The sequence below is a fragment of the Sus scrofa genome, chromosome 1 (genome assembly GCF_054392235.1).
Source record: "Sus scrofa isolate SSC_HxYL_T2T_F1_AM1 chromosome 1, Sscrofa_HxYL_maternal_Yorkshire_Landrace_v2.0, whole genome shotgun sequence".
Taxonomy (NCBI): domain Eukaryota; kingdom Metazoa; phylum Chordata; class Mammalia; order Artiodactyla; family Suidae; genus Sus; species Sus scrofa.
Window position 1 is genome coordinate 52,126,294 of NC_139383.1, and position 17,616 is coordinate 52,143,909.

A 17,616-nucleotide genomic window follows, 5' to 3' on the forward strand; every position below is an offset into this window, starting at 1 on the left:
AAGAGTTACTGGGTGTTTGGCTACTTCTCTTCTGGTGAAGCAGAAATTCAGTCAACACTGGTGGCATTTATTAAGGAGATAAATAGATGCAGTATCTTAGAAATAGAGCAACTAGTCATGCCAGCATACATTTTTTTCAGTATGTGTGTATATAGTAAAGTAATGGTGTGTACCTTTAGTTAAGAGTGATAGAATTTATTTCCTGTATCTATAAATTGTCAAGATAGCTTCAGGATTTCAGTTTGAAAAAAAACTAAGCACTCCTACTCAGAAAAAAATTAATAAGTCGTCTTGCAAATGTTGGAAAAGACTCCAAGGTGATATTCTATGAAAGCTTTCAGAATACTTTATGTTTTGATCTTTAAGACATTTATATCTTAATATAACTTACAATTTAAAACTAATTCCTTCTGCTACTCTCTGATTTCTAAGATAGAATTGCTGGTACTAGAAAAATTAGTAATATCTCCAATCTAAAAATAATTTTAAATTTAACATCTTTTCATATAAGAATCTGAAATAATAGTATAAAATAAATTCAAAAATTTACATCCACATTGCTACTTTTATTGTAGCAAATATTTATTGTGTCCCTACCATGTGCACTACTGTAATGGCTACAGTCACAACAGTGTTTAAGAAAAGCAATGTCATGGACATCAAGGATCTTAGATTTCTTTTTGTAAAAGACCATTCTGGATTTCATCTTATGTAATGACTGCTAGAGTATAAGAAATTAAGTATGATGGTCTTTTTAATAAATATAAAAAGTTTATAAGCAACATGGAAATGTAAATAATAGTTTCAGTTCTTAAATACATGAGATGAAGATTAGTTGAAAATTAGTTGTCTTTTAATGAAAATTTAATGTATTTAAATTGTTATTTGATTTCATAGAATTTTAAAGGTAGATTTTAGAAACAGAAGCAGTCCTTTTAGAGACTCTTCTTAACACATAATTCTGAACGTACATTTTACTTTTTTATTATGACTTATAAATAAGTTCCACGTTTGACAAAAAAGAAATACATTTTAAATGGCTTGATAGAATGATTTTTTGCCATTGGGAACAGAATATTTTTTATAATCATTTATTAAAATATGTAAATAAAAAGTGCCCATAAAAATGAGAGAGAAATTACCGCATCAGCTGATGCTAAATTCATAGGTAACCATGGCAACCACTGGGGAACACTTAACATTTGCATTTCACCTCTTATTAGCTTTATTTACTCATTCAGAAGCTTCAGCCAGTTTGCAGATGAAGTGAACATGGGATCAGATTTTGAGACAGTAAATGTTCATAAGAAGTAGAGCATCAGGTGACTTTTGCCTTAGGTCGCTGGTAGCTAAAGCAATATTCTAAAATCAGTGACAGTTTATGTAATCTGTCTTTGGATGTCCTGTATCAAGGCATATTTGATTATTTTTAAAATAGCATAGTTATACAAAAAGTAAATTTTTGCTAAAGAGGGCTCTCTAGCAAGTGGGAAAGCATTGAATTGCTGCCTTATTTCTCCTAGTGAATGTGTACACACAGACACCCACAGACACATACACACTTTTTAATGTAGCATTTCTCTATAATTTAATTTTAACAGTTAGGATTCTTGATGTCAGAGTTCCCTCCTGGCTCAGTGGGTTAAGGATCTGATGTTGTCTCTTCTGTGGCTCTGGTTACAGTTGTAGCACAAGTTCAATCCCTGGCCCTGGAACTTTGATGTCATCTCAAGTGGTATCTTAGATTTATTCGGAATTAACATGGAAACATGTTTATCTAGATCTAGAAATTTTCCCAGAAGTTGTAAGACTATTTTAAGCAATGATGAGAAAAATATACTTAAATTTGTAACCCCAGGGAATGTTTTTTGACTTTAAAATTCTAGCGAAAATTTATTTCAAAGATTTTTTACTAAAAACATTGAAATGTCTAAGAATCATCATTCTGATAACAATAAAATTTATTTCTAAATGGTGTTATTTTAACATGTAAAAGTAACTTTTATGAATCTGTATATATGAAGCTTGTTACCAGTCTTAATAAAACTGAGATCTATTTGTGGCTTCAAATTAACGTTGAAAAAAATACATTTTAATAGGCCCCTGAAGCATTAAGTTTCTGAGTTTGGTTCTCACAATTGAATCAATCATCCTTAAATGTGAAGGGCAAATATAAATTACTACTATTATCATTTAATTAAACTTTTTGGTAAATGTTTTTTCAAGAAACCAGAATATATTCTTTTCAAGTTTTTAGAAAACCTTTGATAGTGACCATTCTAATAAATGTAAGGTGATGGAATATTTTTTTATTTGGTACTTTTTGAGATATATTTTAATACTACATTAGCTTGAAGTTACTGACTCCAGTGTTTTGATTGAGAATGTTATTGCTTCAATGTACATGATATTTTTTTAAGGATGCAGTTTGTTGATATGAGTTAAATGAATGTGGAAACTCTTTGATAAAATAACCCTATTTTCCAGGACTTCATTAGAGTAAGTAAAGTATCCTACTGTGCTAAAAATTAATTCCTGAATTATTCTGCTAATCTAGCTCTAGTTTCTTTTGCAAATAACCAAATTTCTATTATTTCCCACACTTGTCATTTGGAAGCAGCTCCTTGCCTATATGAATGCTTAACCAAAAGTATCAGGTGGTTTCCTTTTATTCAAAGTAGGTGAATCTTCTTTCTCCATTGAAAATATTTCTGGAATAAAGAAATTACCCACTTTTTCACTCCCAGAATTCATGATACTTGCCATGTAGAATCAGAGTTAATGTAGAACCACTTATAAATTCAGTGCATTAGTAATCATTTTCATTTGCTTCATGGCATCCTCTAATATGGTTTTCAAAAATGTCCTTTGTTTGAATAAATGAGATGTACCCATATACTGAAATACTTAATTTAATGTCTATAGTTATATGTATAAATATCAGTAATAAAAGGAAGGTTTACTGCATCTTAGCTGCATGCCTCCATCTTCACGGCATGTGAACATTTCTTATTTAGGTGGGTTCTATTTAAACATAATTTTTTCTTCCCCAGCATAGGAGGAAACAAAATGATGGAGATTTACATTTCACATTAAGCCATCTGGGTGGTCAGCCAGAATAGATACTTAAGATAATTATGTGGTAGAACTATGCATTTACCCCAAAGCAGAATGTATTATGTTTTCATTTTATTAGCATATTAATTTTGTTTTAATAGAGTTGTAATATCTTTAAAAAAGGTGTACTTGCCAGTGTCTTCAGAGAATTTCTCTAACTAAATTTAGTTATTGATGAGGAAAGAAAAAGAACACAGAGATTCTAACAATTGCCTTTATTTCTTTGTTTTCATTAGTACATTTTGTGAATCTTCACACGTCATCGAATAGAGAATAATCATTGAAAATGGAACTTCAAGAAAATTAGATTTAAAAAGGAGAACCCCCACTTTTCTGATTATTACTCTTGCTCCTGTTTAATAATACGATAATTGTGGCCATTCCTTCCATTTGAATGTCCCTTTCTGCCCTATAAACCAGGAAGCATGAGCCCAAGATGATAAGAGTATGATCTTGTTGTGAAGTAAAGAAAAACTCAAAATTTCTGATTCTTACACATCTAAACCAAAGAAATATTCTTTGCAAATAATAAAATAATGATACAAAATTTTGAATAGAACAAAATGCATGTTAAAACCCAAAGTAACTAACACATGATGGAAACAGTGTAACTGCTATGTTTGTTCTTATGAAGGGGCCCCTCCAAAGAACAGCCGGTCTCTTAAGGTCTTTGGATGGCAGGGTGGGTAGAGACACTTGGGGCATGGGACATGAACATGGTGCCCTCCCCAACTGATTAAGGCCTGTAAGCCCTTGGATAAGTCACTTAACCTTCCTGTGACTCATTTTCCTCATCTGTAGATATAGATAGTTGTGAATGAACTAGCTGAACTCTCGGGTCCCTCAAGACTTTAGAATTGAGCCCATGCTGCCCTGTTGCACCTTGATGAACATGCCGTGGCTCAGTGGTGATGACTGACACTTGGTCATGCAGAAGGCAGTAACCAGAGGCCACTGCTTATTTATGGTATTTTATGTTTTACAGAAGACCAGAAAACAATGCCAAGTTTTACATCTACATTGATTTGATTTAATGTAAGCTGAATCATCTACCTAGTTAAGGTTTCCCTTGGCTATAACTTTTTATAGACTCTCAAATTCCAGTAGAACACTCAAAATATTACTTTTTAAACCATCTATTCAACAAATATTTATTGAAAAGCTACTATGTGCTGGGTATTGATGTTACAGTGATAACCCAAAGGGACACAGTCCCTGGCCCTGAGGAACTTAGGACAGAGTAATGTAAAGAACAAGGCAGTTCTTTTCACTGTGATCTGATTTATGATTTACATGATCAGTAGCTTCAGGACTATAGTACATGAATATAAATTGATTGTTTTAACCTCTCCTATTTACATATCACAAGATTCCATTCCAGGGAACATCTGTGTTTAAAACATACAATATACTCATAGCTATGACTTGGGATTTGGGGTAGAAAAGGGTAAATTTTTCTATTTTCTTCTCTATCCTTGCTTTACATTGAATTATTACAATCAAGTGTATAGCAGTTTAACTCAACATGAAGATTCTTTCAGGTGGTTAGAAGAATTATAAAGACATATCCTTTGTAGAAATCTTTAGAAGAATCTTCAATAAAGTAAGTCTGAATGGCATTTAAAGAGAAAAAAAAAGGACAATCCTAAACAAGAGGTTTGAAAACTAAAACAGAAACAAAAGTTAGATGCATGAACCTCTGCATGAATATTTGTCACCCAGTTATGGGGTATTGATTCTGAGTTTGATACTTTTGTGGATGAATAAGAGACTGTACTGTCAAGAAACAAATATACATTATTATTTTAAATAATACTTTCATAGCATTTTTCTCTTCCTATTGTAAGTAATGCTAAAACTACTACAAATCCTTGTTCTATGTAATACTAGAAAACTAAAAATACAACAATACAAATACTAAGTAATATTGAAATATTCACACTTAGCAAATCTGCGAGGTGATAATATTATTCTTGCCACTTCGCAGGTGGAAAAAACTGAGGCACAGAGAGGTTGAGTATCTCAACTAGAATCATCCAGCTAGTCAGAAACAGAGTGGAGACTAAACCCAGTTTAGCTCCGGAGTCTGTGCTTTGTATGTCATTTATGCCACAGATGCAAGACATGCACTGATAATTGAGATGAGTGACCCCAGTGTACCTCATGGTTTGACATGTGAGGATAATGTGAGTTAGAGCAAATCACTTAACCCTTCCATGCCTTAACATTCTTATTCTTAGAAACGATGGAAGGGTAGTACCTTCTCAATGGATGAACTTAGATAGGTTTTTGGTAAATGTTAGATACTCTTAGTATCACCGACTATGGTGATAACCATTGTAGGAATTAATAGGAATCCATTAAGTTTTAGGGGTGAAAAGAGGAAGAGTTGAAAGTTTTAGAGAAGAAGCAAAATCTGAGTTGGATCTAGACAGACGAATAGAAATTACTAGGGAAAGGAGAAGAGCAGAGAGGGTCTAAAGGATGCCTGTGATGATGCTTTTGTTGTGCGGAGGTAGAAAGTTGATACCTCCCAACTACCCATCCCTTGCCCTCCATCCTCAAACTCTTGTCATCCAACTCTCCCCTCTCAGTGCTTTTCTTCTGATCCACTTACTATCACCTGAACATTGCAGAGCATCGTTCTTAAAACTGCAGTCTGCACCTGTGCCAAAACCCCCTCCCACCCCTGTTTCTAAGCGTCCTTGCCCTTGTTTACTTTTCTTGTGGTGGTCGTTAGCATCGATCCTCTTCAAACATGTTCTACACTTTCTGTGTTGGGGGGTTTGGGGTTACTTTGTTTTTGCTTATTGTTTGTTTCCTATTGATAAAATGTAAATTCTTTGAAGGCAGACATTTCATCTGTTTTGTCCACAGGCATATTCCAAGCAGCTAGAACAACACCTGGCATGTATATATGCCCATCAGATATTTGTTAAATGAATAAGTGAATGAGTAAAAACCCTTAGTGAAAGTGAGTTTCATAAATTGGCCTGAAACTGTGTGTCCTCACTCAGCTCTTGCTCTTTTAAAGTGGGGGACAAGGGACGCAAGCTCTCTCAACCCCTGGGCACTCTTGGGGACAAGCATAAATTTTCCCAAGTGATATATGACTTTGTTAATTTAATTTTTCTTTTATATTGCAGTAGAGTTGACTTGCAATGCATTGTTAGTTTCAGGTGTACAGCACAGTGATTCAGTTACATGAGTTTGGGATTAACATATACACACACACACATATATATACCCACATATATATGTGTATATATATATGGGCTTATTTAATGAGTGAGTTTCTTCAGACACTACTATATATAAAATAGATAACCAACAAGGACCTACTGTATAACACAGGGAACTATGCTCAATGTTCCGTAATAGCCTAGATGATAAAAGAATCTGAAAAAGAATGGATGTGTAACCTTTTATTTTGAGCTCAGGTCCCTGGGCCTGCAGACCTTCCTACTCTATCTCTCCCTCCTCCCTATAGCACCTCCTGCTCTGTACACATCTCCTTCCCTTTTCTTCAGGAATGAGCCTCTCCTACTAGCAACCAGCCCCAATGGATTGCAGGCATGTGCTAAGTCCTTCTCTGCTCTTCTGCACCCTAGCCACACAAAGCAGAGAGGAACTGTCACTTAGTTTCCAAGCAAGAGCCTCTGTGCCTCTAAGCCTGTGCCAGGTGTCAGGGTCTCTCCCTGTTGTGAACAGAGATACACCCAGAAGGGGCATGTCAGAGTCAACTCTACACCCTCTTTACTGAATGGTGTATGACTGCAGCTTAGGAGCCAGGCTTACATTCTAACCCCAGCTTGTCCATCTGCTGTGTGGCTGTGCCCTGAGTCTGTTTCCTCATCTGTGAAGGGAAGAGAACACCTTCTTAAAAGATGGCTAAGATGCATAACTAAGGCATTGCCTGCCCCAGTGCCTGGCACAGTTTTCTCAAAGAATATCCTGTTTTCCAACTAGTCAAGGGAAGTGCTTAGTGAGAGATGCCCCTCCTCTGTCACCTCCTTAGAAGTGAGATGTCAGCGTTAACCAAAGGCTGAAAATCACAAAGCTAGAACTCAAGACTCAAAACCCAAACTGTGAATTGGAGCGTGAAATCGTGGGAGACTAGTTTGGGGCAGTAGTGATAGAGGTTGGAAGAGATGAGGGTCCCCAGAGGTGCACACGCCCGTGACGGAGGGCTTGGTACTTTGATGTGCATTCCTGTGCAAGCAGGACTAAATGTGTCCTGGACACTCAGAATGTCTGGCATTAATAAGTAAAAAGAGTAAAGATAAGAGACTATATCTTAAAAGTTCTCATCACAGGTAAAGAACATTTCTAACTAGTGTGGTGATGGATAACTAGGCTTATTGTGGTCATTGTTTTGCCGTATATACAGATATTGAACCATTATGTTGCACACCTGAAACTAATGTGTTATATGCAAATAACATCTCCAAAAGAAGACAGGTTTCTTCTTGACATTGTTGGAAGGAAGGGATGTCAGAAAAGAAAAATAAAGATAAATGGTAGATAAATTATCAAGATAAAATACATGTTTCTATGGTTTCTCTGGGCTTTTTTAGTAAGTGAGTTTCTTGACCCCAGTATTTTATATTTATTTTATGTATATTATAGTCTAGACACATTTTAGGTTAAGTAGACATATGTAAGAAGCCTTGGGGAAGTAAACTCTATGTATAAACATTATTTCTATGGGAAAATGCATTTTGGGTTTCAAATGTTCAATGTACATTCATATTTTTAGAACAGAGTAAATTAGAAACTTTATTAGTTCTTTGATTTGTTATGTATGATGAGCTTTTGAAAATGCTGCATGATTGCAGAAATATCTTTATGATGATTTTTAAAACAATTTGAATAGTTGAATTTTAAATATTTTTTTATGTCGAACACATTTCACTGTAGCCTTTTTTCCTCTTCTCTTCATAACTTTTGGGGGAGAAAAAAACAAAGGAAAGCATCTTTGTAGCACCAGGTTTCAGCCTGTCCAAGTAGGGGGCACTTTGCCCATGTGTGGTCTTTCAGCACCTAAATCATGACTGTCACCATGTTTATCATCACTGCGTTTCACCATTGAGTTCGTTGGTCCCTCGGGATGGGCACAGTTGCCAGCAGGAGTCCCCATGAAATCACGACCATAGGCTTACTTGCCTAGATTGAAGGGACATCAGACTCTTGTGCCTCCTGTTGGGAACCTTGTGTCCTCCACACAGCACCGATTCCGACTTTTATTTTTCTTTTATTTTAGAATGTATGGACTGACAAAACCATGTAGATAAAATAGTTGCCATTTTTCATGTCTCTTGCTTTTATCATTGTATGAGATTACCCTAGCTTGATTTATCATATATTTTGTATTTCTTTAACATTTCATTCCACAGGCACTCCAGAAAGTCTGAAAGATCTAGCATCCAAAAACAAACTAGGAAAGGCACTGCCGCTGATGCAGAAAGGTAGGCTTGGTGTTGTGGTGTGCGGCATCTTCTGTTTCACTAAGATATTCTGGGCTCCTTCACTCTTGTTTTACATGATCAGTGCTTAAACACAAATGGTGATGTTTGAAGACATCTCCTGTATGAAAATAGCCTCATTCAGTAATAAATGAGAGATGGGTCTTTTGAAGGCAGCCTGAGTCTTGGGGCTGAAGAAAAATCTCATGCACTTCTCTTAATGATCATTCTGACTACCGAAGATGATTAAATCCAATGCATTTTGTTTCTGAGATCATTGAACTGTCAACAATGAATATATTGCCTGAAATATGCAAATATTTTGAGTGGCTGCTGTTTATATGAATGACTCCATCTTCTTAAAAATCTCTTTTCTACAAATGGATAATCTAAGAGTCTACTTGTATATTACAGTCAATGATACTTGCTGAGCTAATGTAGAGGTTACGGGACTAGTGATCTTTTGCTTGCAATTCATTCATTTCCACAAATTTTAAAGGTACTTTAGGTGCAAGATACTGACAGATTTCTTACATTGCTATTAAAAAAATATACCAAAAATCTAGTTAACATAGATCCACACAGCCAACAAGTATTGAGAGTAAGCAGAGTAACATTGACGTAGATGAAAGCATACGTTCAAGTGTCACAGCTGCTGCTAGGTCTGCACAAGGTACAATGAGAACACAGGGAAAAGAGTGGGCTACAAGGTGAGATTAGGAAATAGTTCATAAACAAGTGTCCCTTGAACTAATCAATGTGTATAAAAGTGACGTGAAGGATAGAGTATTCTGTGAGAAGGGAACAATATGAGAAAATACTGAGGCTTTAAATACCCACATGAGTTTGGGGAAACCATACCTATTTGGGGAGGATTCAGGAGATGGGAGAGAGGGCTACAAACAAAGCAGGAGAAATCCTTAGAGATAGTTAAAAATGACCATGGTGTAGAATTTCAAATTCTCCTTCGTCCAGTTCCCTTTATAAGCTGTAAAGGTGGGAGGGAGATGATTGTTTTGGGGTTCCAAAATTACAGATCATTTTAACAGCACTTTGGGAGATGGATTAAAGGATCTAAGGGTTGATGTAAGACACCAGTTGGGCTGTCACAGTAGGCTTGGTCTATGGTCATTTCAGTGATTCACTCCATTAGCGAACGTGTGCCAAGCAGTGTGTTAAATTCCAGGAATAAAATAATGAGCAGCAAAGAAAGGAATCTTCTAGAGGATACCACTTCTGAGTTGAGAGCAGAAAAATAAGGTTATTAGTCACATCAAGCGTTATGAAAGGAAGATGGAATTTGTTCTGGCTAATGGTTGATGGAGATATTGACTATTACACTGGAACAGGATCCTGGGAACTGAAAAAAATGTTGTGTAGAAATTCAGTTTTGCATAGGAGTTGGGAAGATAGACAGATGGTAGATAGATAAACAGGTGATGGATGGATGGATAGATAGAATGTAATGAAACAATACTGATTATGCCACTGTTTACATATTCTTTGATGTCAGTTTACCTAATTGCCTAATCCCTTTACCAGCATTTAAATGACTTAAGTTCCTTAGACACGTTTTTTAATCTTCAGCCATCATTCACAGCCTCCCCCAGGTCATATGCACACACAATCCCAACTGTTGAGGTATTTTCTGAGCTTCATATTCTTTATATTCCATTTAGTTGAGTGAGTGCCATGTGCAGTTTTTGTACTTAGGGTGATTCAATGAACAAGTTTTTTTGACAGCAGGATAGTTTTACAAAACATTAGGTGATTTTAGAGTCAACTGAAGGTGCTTAACCCCAGATGAGTGAAATATGAGCATCCTCCTGGCTACACTGAAAATATCCGTAGATGAATACAAATCCTTCCTCCAATAAGATGAGCAAGGACTTGATTGACTCCATTCTCAAATGTTTGCTGCTTAAGGACCATATTCATATTATTCTTCACAATACTTTGCCTTGAGGTTTTAAATATAGAAAACTCAAACCTTTTAGGTATGTGGATTTATTTGATTATAACTGAAGCTCTTCATTGATTTTTTTCAAGGTAATCAAAATAATTTTATTTATTTTAAATTTATCTTTTAATTAAAGTATAGTTGATATACAATTTTGTTAGAATATAAATTGCATGCCTAGCCTTTAAGTGAATTCTTGACTATCAAGTTATAAAAGAAGAATTGGCCTGGGTTTTCTAGGTTCACATTAGCTTTTTTTTCTTTAGATGTTACCTTGAGTTGACGAATAACTATAGGTGACTCGTGGTGACAGTATGAATGATTTAGACACTGATTCTCAGCCTTTGGGTGTTAACAGCTTTCCCAAAAGAGTCATACCACATAGTCATACCTTGGCCTCTGGCAGAGTTGCCTGTGTAATGATCATAATTTTGAAGGCGCTTTCTTGGCCTTAAAAACTTTGATCTTTGGAGGAATAGCCTTGTTAGAAAATACTTGGAAAGATGGTGACCAATTCTATGTAGAAGAAATGCAAAACTGACCTCCATCTTTGGTGCTTAGCCGTTGAAAGCAGAGCGTCAGATCCTCTGAGGAAGCTCCTTAGTCAACAGAAGTGCAACCTTTCTCCCTCCTGTGAGTTCAGCTCTGTGGACTGCTCGTACCATTGCTACATCCAACTCTGGGACTTTTCTGCTGGTGGAACTTGCACACTGCATCCAAGCTGGGAGATGTTTTGTGAGGACTAGATTTTAGAATTGCTTGACTATGCAAAATTTATGTTGTGCTGGTACCATTGAAAAACGTCCCTGTAGGCCTAAAATGGTCTTTACGGGAGGAACCATTCTATACACTTAGCCTTAAATAGCATATGCTCATCTATCCTTTACAAAGCAATTTAAAAAAAACCCCACAGATCTATGTTTTTAAGCTGCAATAGAAGCAATTTACAACAGATCTCCTTGCAGCAACAGAAATATCTAACAACCTAAGGTTTTGATGGGAAATGTGTTTTCTTAAGTTCAAATCAAAACACCTGTCTTGGAAGAAGAGAGTAAGCAGTAAGCAAGGTTTGAACTCAGTGGTAAATATTTAGATATGCATTTGGTGTTGGTCAGCTAGAGACAGACATAGTTAGGATGGAAGTGCTATTTTACTGTAGAAATGTCATTATTTTTGTATCAAAAATATACTATGTACTGACATATAAAGCAGAGTAGGTAGTCATTAAATATCATTTTCCATACATTTTGTTCCTATGAATTCTCAAAAGACAGTTCTATTAAATCTTGTCAAACAGTTTGATACCTGGACATATATTTATATTTTGTTTTACAAGATTAACAATCCATTCATGGATGTGAAATTACCATATTTCCTCTCATGGTATAGAGACAAACCCTATCTCAAAGTCAGAAAAGGGAGCAGTGTTGGAGCTTCATAGACACACATGGATCCTGCCTTTATCCTATTAGTTCTTTGTCTTTTTGCAACTCACTCTGTGACCACCAGTTCTTCCATCTATAAAATAGGAATAATAAGACTTCTTATAGCTGTTGTGAGAATGCAAAAAATGGACACATGTAAGTATGTATGTGGTATGTATACCACCACACTATATGCATGCACACACATCTGCCTACACACACACACACACACACACACACACACACACACACACTAGTGCCTGGCATGTGTAGACAGTGCCATGGTGCTGATTAGGAAGGAATGGTTGTCAGCATCATTTCCTTTATTCCCTCCTCTATTACTCCCTGTTCCATTCTCTACTGAGCTGGTTCTTAATCACTTTCACTCTTCCAACCCTTACACTCTTGGCACATCCCATTTCATCAAAAAGCCTGAATTCTCCTCCTGTACCTCAGAACGTCTTGATCAATCTCCCTTTCCTCTTGTCTAAAAGAAACTGTACATCCTGGCTCTTCTCTCTCCAGGCTCTTCTTTCTCACTCTCTCCCATTTCCCTTCCTGGGATTCAGTCTCACTGCCACTTCCCTCGCTTTTCTCAAGCAAAATAATTTCTATGCCTCCCCTTTGGTCTGCGCTTTCATACTGGTCACAGTTTGTCTGATGGCAGGAACTGTTCTGTCATTCAAGGACTTTCAGTTCATGTCAAAAGGCAAAACAGACTTGGCACTAAATGATTAACCCCCAGCAGGAGGTGCTATTCTCAGGCTCTGCCCCCTCATAGCTTGTAAGATCTGGGTAACCATCAAAAAGCCATTTATTTGCCCCTGAAGTTGTTTTTTATATTTTTGCCATTTAGTTCAGGGCCACATAAGGGCCACCTTGGTGATTCACATTTCAGGTCACATCAAAGAAGTCCTTTTAGTGCATATGAATTGCATGAAGAAGCAAGATTTTAATGAAATCTCAAGATCCATGGAATTTCTCAGTATGAGGGTAAAATCTGTACTATTCAATTTTCAAGCCACGTTTGGACAGTATTTAGTACAAGGAGTGTTGAAGTTTGTTCTCATGACAATGGCTTTTAAAGTGTAATAGTTGAAAACTCATTCTTTATCACTGGAAAGGACTTGATCATGCAGCCTTCCATGTAAATCACTTCTGTAGAGTTGAGTTAATGTGAGAAGTCAATCCAAAATGAATGAACGGTTTTGATATATGTGTGTCAGTGCTTTCTTCTTTTAATTTGGAAATTGAAGTGACAGTCCAGGTTTTGGTATCTGCCTTAAGGTCTGATAATACATTAATCCAGAGAAAAAATGCAGAAGATAAAATGCACCATTAAGACCTAAGCTATACCTTTTTATGCTCTAAAATCTGACATTTTCCCATTTTATTGTTTGTAAATAGAGGTAAGATAACCTGAATCAAAATAATTATAGCTGGGAAAATCATTCTAATTAAGAGAAAAATTGTCAATCCAAATATAAGTTGAATAAAGCACTCAATAATTAATGTACCTCCTCTGATCAATATGTATTCTTTATCCTCACACACATTAAAATACCTAATTGAATTTTAGAATATTGTTTTGAAAAGGATGAAGTGTTATTGCATGGTTTCTGTCTTATGAAAAGTAATACAACTTCTAGATTTTAAATGTGCGTTTTATTTAAAATACATACTGAAAATGATGAAAAAAGCAAAATAATATGCTTTAAACAAGCATATATGTATACACACATATAACACAAGTTTTTGATTCTTATATATAAACGCAAAAAAATGCTTTAAACAAGCATATATATATATACACACATATAAACGCAAGTTTTTAATTCTTAATTCAAAAGTTGGCTTCGAAATAATTTTGAACACTGTATTAAGATAATTGTCAATATATGGACAAATATACCTTCAGATGCTTTATTACATTAGAGGACATGTCTTTTTTAAATCCATATATTAGCCATTTGCATTTAGTCAATTCAGAAATGAAGCATTCCCCATCTTACAGTATCATTTTAATTTGTTGGTGTACTTAAATTAAGCTCAGAAGTTAGCTTCCTTTTGTGACCTAATTGGTACAGACTTCCTTATTGCAGAGTAAAATTAAGAGTGTCGTAAAGATACACACAGAGTTCACTAGTGAATTATTTCTTCTTGAAGTCAAGCATGTGAAGAATACCTGTGATCACCATTCTGATTGTGTTCACACATACAGTCAGGATCTCTTTATTGACCTCTGGTTCTCTGGAGATACAGCTCAGTAAGAAACCAGAGATGGGCATGGAACTTGAGAGGTTTATTACACTCTAGGAAAAACAAAGGAACTAGATGTACCTTCTCAACACAACAGGTCATGCACTTTCCTGATAACTCATCAGTTTGATTTGCAGTCTATTTGAGTAACTGTGGGATGAGTTTTCTTCTGGGTTTTAAAATCACTGTCGTGTAAGAGTAACCAGGTTTTCCTTGGACAGATGGGTTGGTATCGAAGTTAATGTGAACCTGCTGACGGAAGATCTTTTCTGACCCTAATGTTTTAGGGTTCTCCCACCATGTCTTTCTAGAAGGGGATACGCAGCCCCAAGAGCGACTGATCAGCCAGTCCTTAGGGGAAAACATCCCGCTCGCTCCAGGTCGAGTGAGCACCCTAGTGTCAGAACACTGTGTTCTATGCACCACCTTGTCCCTGGAGGGTCGGCACCACCTTCTCCGCTCCTGACAAGGTCGCTGTTCCATGTCTGCCTCCGGGTTTTGCTGTGGTCTTGTTCCTTCCTGAACACTCGACGCTGTCACTCATTACAACACCATAGTTCTTAATCCTTCCTTTGTGACACTTAACCCTCTTCACATTCTCCCTTTCCTGCATCTATCTTCACTGTGCTGGTGGTATTTATTCTATAGTTCCTGCCAACTAGCTATCATTGAAAATTAAATTTAGCTGTGTTATGTCCTTCCATCTGTTTGTGGCATATTCATATATAATTTTTTTAATTATGTGAAATTCTTTATAAGAGATTACCTGAACTTAAATGTGTATTTGAATTATAAAGTGTGAGAGGAATTAAAAAAAAAACAAAACACTTTTATCTCTGTTCAGTAAAATCTTAGAGTGTTTTAAAGTTCTTAAGTAAAAAAAAGAAAAAAAATTTGAATGCCAGCAGATGGAGGTTGGCTTACTCCTGTACAGTAGTGGCATATCTGTACTCTTCTTAAATTTGTATGTGTAATTTTGATCTTTGCACCAGTGTATTTCTTAGCATGTGCCCAACATTACTTCTTAAAATATCTTTTGAGGTTTTTTTTCCTATTTAAAAGTAAAGTACGAGTGAGTGGTAATTTATAAAAGTCTGCAGCTAGAACTATTCTTAGCATCTATAAATAATTCTGCATGTCAATATAGTAGCAATTAAGGCAACAGCCTTTCTCGAATAATTTACCCATGATGAGATTCGGAGGCTGTAAGTAGATGTATTTGGTTCAGCACTACCGACAATGGATAACTTAACAAAAAGCCACAACTATGTAGAAAGTTAATGAAAAGAAGTATGTTTCATTCTGCCCAGTTCAGGAGTTCGTTCTGCAGACCTGCATGTGGCCAATAGTGTCCCATCTCTTGTGGACCATTTTGGTAATCTTCCTTTTACACACATCATAAAAAGTAATTGCTCTTGCTTCTGAAGGCCCAGTTAAGTGGTTTATGTCTGTTTTAATAGTGACAGGCAGAAGGGAAAGATTTTTGTCGTTCCCTCTTGGGATTTCATCATTTCATTTGCCTGCTTTGTTTTTTCTGCACAGGATGCACCGACAAGGAAGTCCCACCCAGTCTCCTCCTGCAGACTCAGCCTTCAGCAGCCGCAGGGGAAGACAGCTCCCACAAGTGCCAGTGAGAAGCAGCAGTATAGAACAAGGTATCCCATAAAGAGAGATCATTGCCCAGATCTTGGATTTGAAAGCCACCTCTTCTTATACTCCTTTTATTAAAAGAATAGTGTTGTGGTCAGTGTAATTTGATGAATCCTAAGAAGTCAAGATTCTTAGACTTTTATTCCCAGCACCAAGTTATAACCGTTTGTGGCATATATGCTGTTTTTGCTGAGTGAGTGGATGAATGAATTTTTGATGGTCAGTTAAAAGAACAGATTGAGCCCTAGAGACACTTTGGCCAAAGGTACAGAGGAAGAAAATCAAACTTTAAAAACCTCAGTATAATATCATATTTTATGTGTTAAAAGACTTATTTTTTTTAAATATTTTAAAATGAAACAATCTTATCGACGGCTTTGCTAGTGTTTTTTAATGAACTTACTTGCAATATCTTATATTTTTAATGTAAGTGTGTTGATGAAAAAATGACTGAGAACACACATTCTAGTGTTTTTTAACAGTTGATGTCACTTAAAATCCCCTTATTTTAAGCATATACACATTTGTTTTATCTTCCTAGAAAAAGAGGGTGGGGTGGGGAGAATGGGGGAGGGAGAGAGTGTTTTGCTAGTGGAAATTAAATTCACTAACCTACCTGGGCTGGGTGATTTAAATACTGGGTTAAAAGGGTCACTGTTTTTTATCGTGTGACCCAAGGTGCTTTCTCATTTCTCAGTAGGTAAAATGATTTATCAGTGTATGTTATCACATAGGTCTTACCAGGGATTTGTTAAGCAGTTTACTGAAATAATGTTTAATTTGAGGTTGTAATATAAATTCAGTGGACTTATATTTAAAACATGTATTGAAAATCTTTATCCCTATGAAACAACTGAAAGGTTAACATTTTGAATATTTTTTTCAGCAGTGTTGGTTGTTGCTGATACAAAATTTGTGTACTTCATTCTATATTGAGGGTATTGGCTGTGTGTTTCACTTTAAAGTGCTTCACCGAGTGTATCACATAAATGTTAGACACCTAAGAAGATAAATACGTTGCTACAGAGACTGATATGGCAGAGTTTGTACACAGAAAACTTGGTTATAGAAAAATTAGTATAGTGTTTAAGAAGTATCAACTTATTGATAAAAAAGTGCTGCTACAATAAACTGGTTATTTTTTTAAAAAATCATACTTTCTATTGATTTATCATGCTTTAGTATTCAGGGTTATTACAAGGGTATATTCATTTAGTTAATCAGGAAAATATGAGGCTATGTGAAACTCTGAATTTCTTTTCTAAAATTGTAATTAATTCACCAGGATTCTCAGTTCATGGGTTTAACAAACTTTCTTTTTTCTGGGAACATTTTGAGAAGATAATTCATAATTAATATTATTAAAACTGTACTAAGTAATAGCCTAGATGAAATTGTTTTAAAATTTACTTTCAAATAATTTGGTGTTTATTTAAATTATCGATTCACGAACTTCCTGTTGCACAACTAAAAGAACTACAGATTCTAGTGTTCAGCTACAAACTCAGTGTTACTGGGCATATTTTGCTAAAGGTTGATAACCAAAAAGCATGTGTTTCTAAAATTCTTTGCATTTCCTCCAGTTGCTAAAATACTTCAGGTTCAAAAGCATATAAGGGTATGGCATATAACTCTGATATAGTGAGATTATAGTTTTATTATTCTGTAGAAATAAGAATTGCTTCTCCAAAGTCAAATGGATTGTATGCTGGATTTTGGTTTTTATACAATCTCATGTTCT

At 35.7% G+C, this 17,616-nt stretch overlaps 1 protein-coding gene across 50 annotated transcripts in view; it reads left to right on the forward strand.

Moving 5' to 3' along the window:
- Nucleotides 1–17,616, forward strand: part of RIMS1 (regulating synaptic membrane exocytosis 1) — a 462,151-nt gene that overhangs the window by 330,008 nt on the left and 114,527 nt on the right. For 27 of the 50 annotated variants that reach the window (XM_084959111.1, XM_021072879.2, XM_021072912.2 and 24 more), the window contains 3 exons: nt 8,514–8,585; nt 14,513–14,695; nt 15,768–15,880. In XM_084959111.1, the coding sequence (XP_084815237.1) occupies nt 8,514–8,585; nt 14,513–14,695; nt 15,768–15,880 (368 nt within the window). The remainder of the gene's footprint in view (nt 1–8,513; nt 8,586–14,512; nt 14,696–15,767; nt 15,881–17,616) is intronic. The other 23 variants (XM_021072956.2, XM_021072981.2, XM_021072994.2 and 20 more) reach the window with 2 other exon arrangements.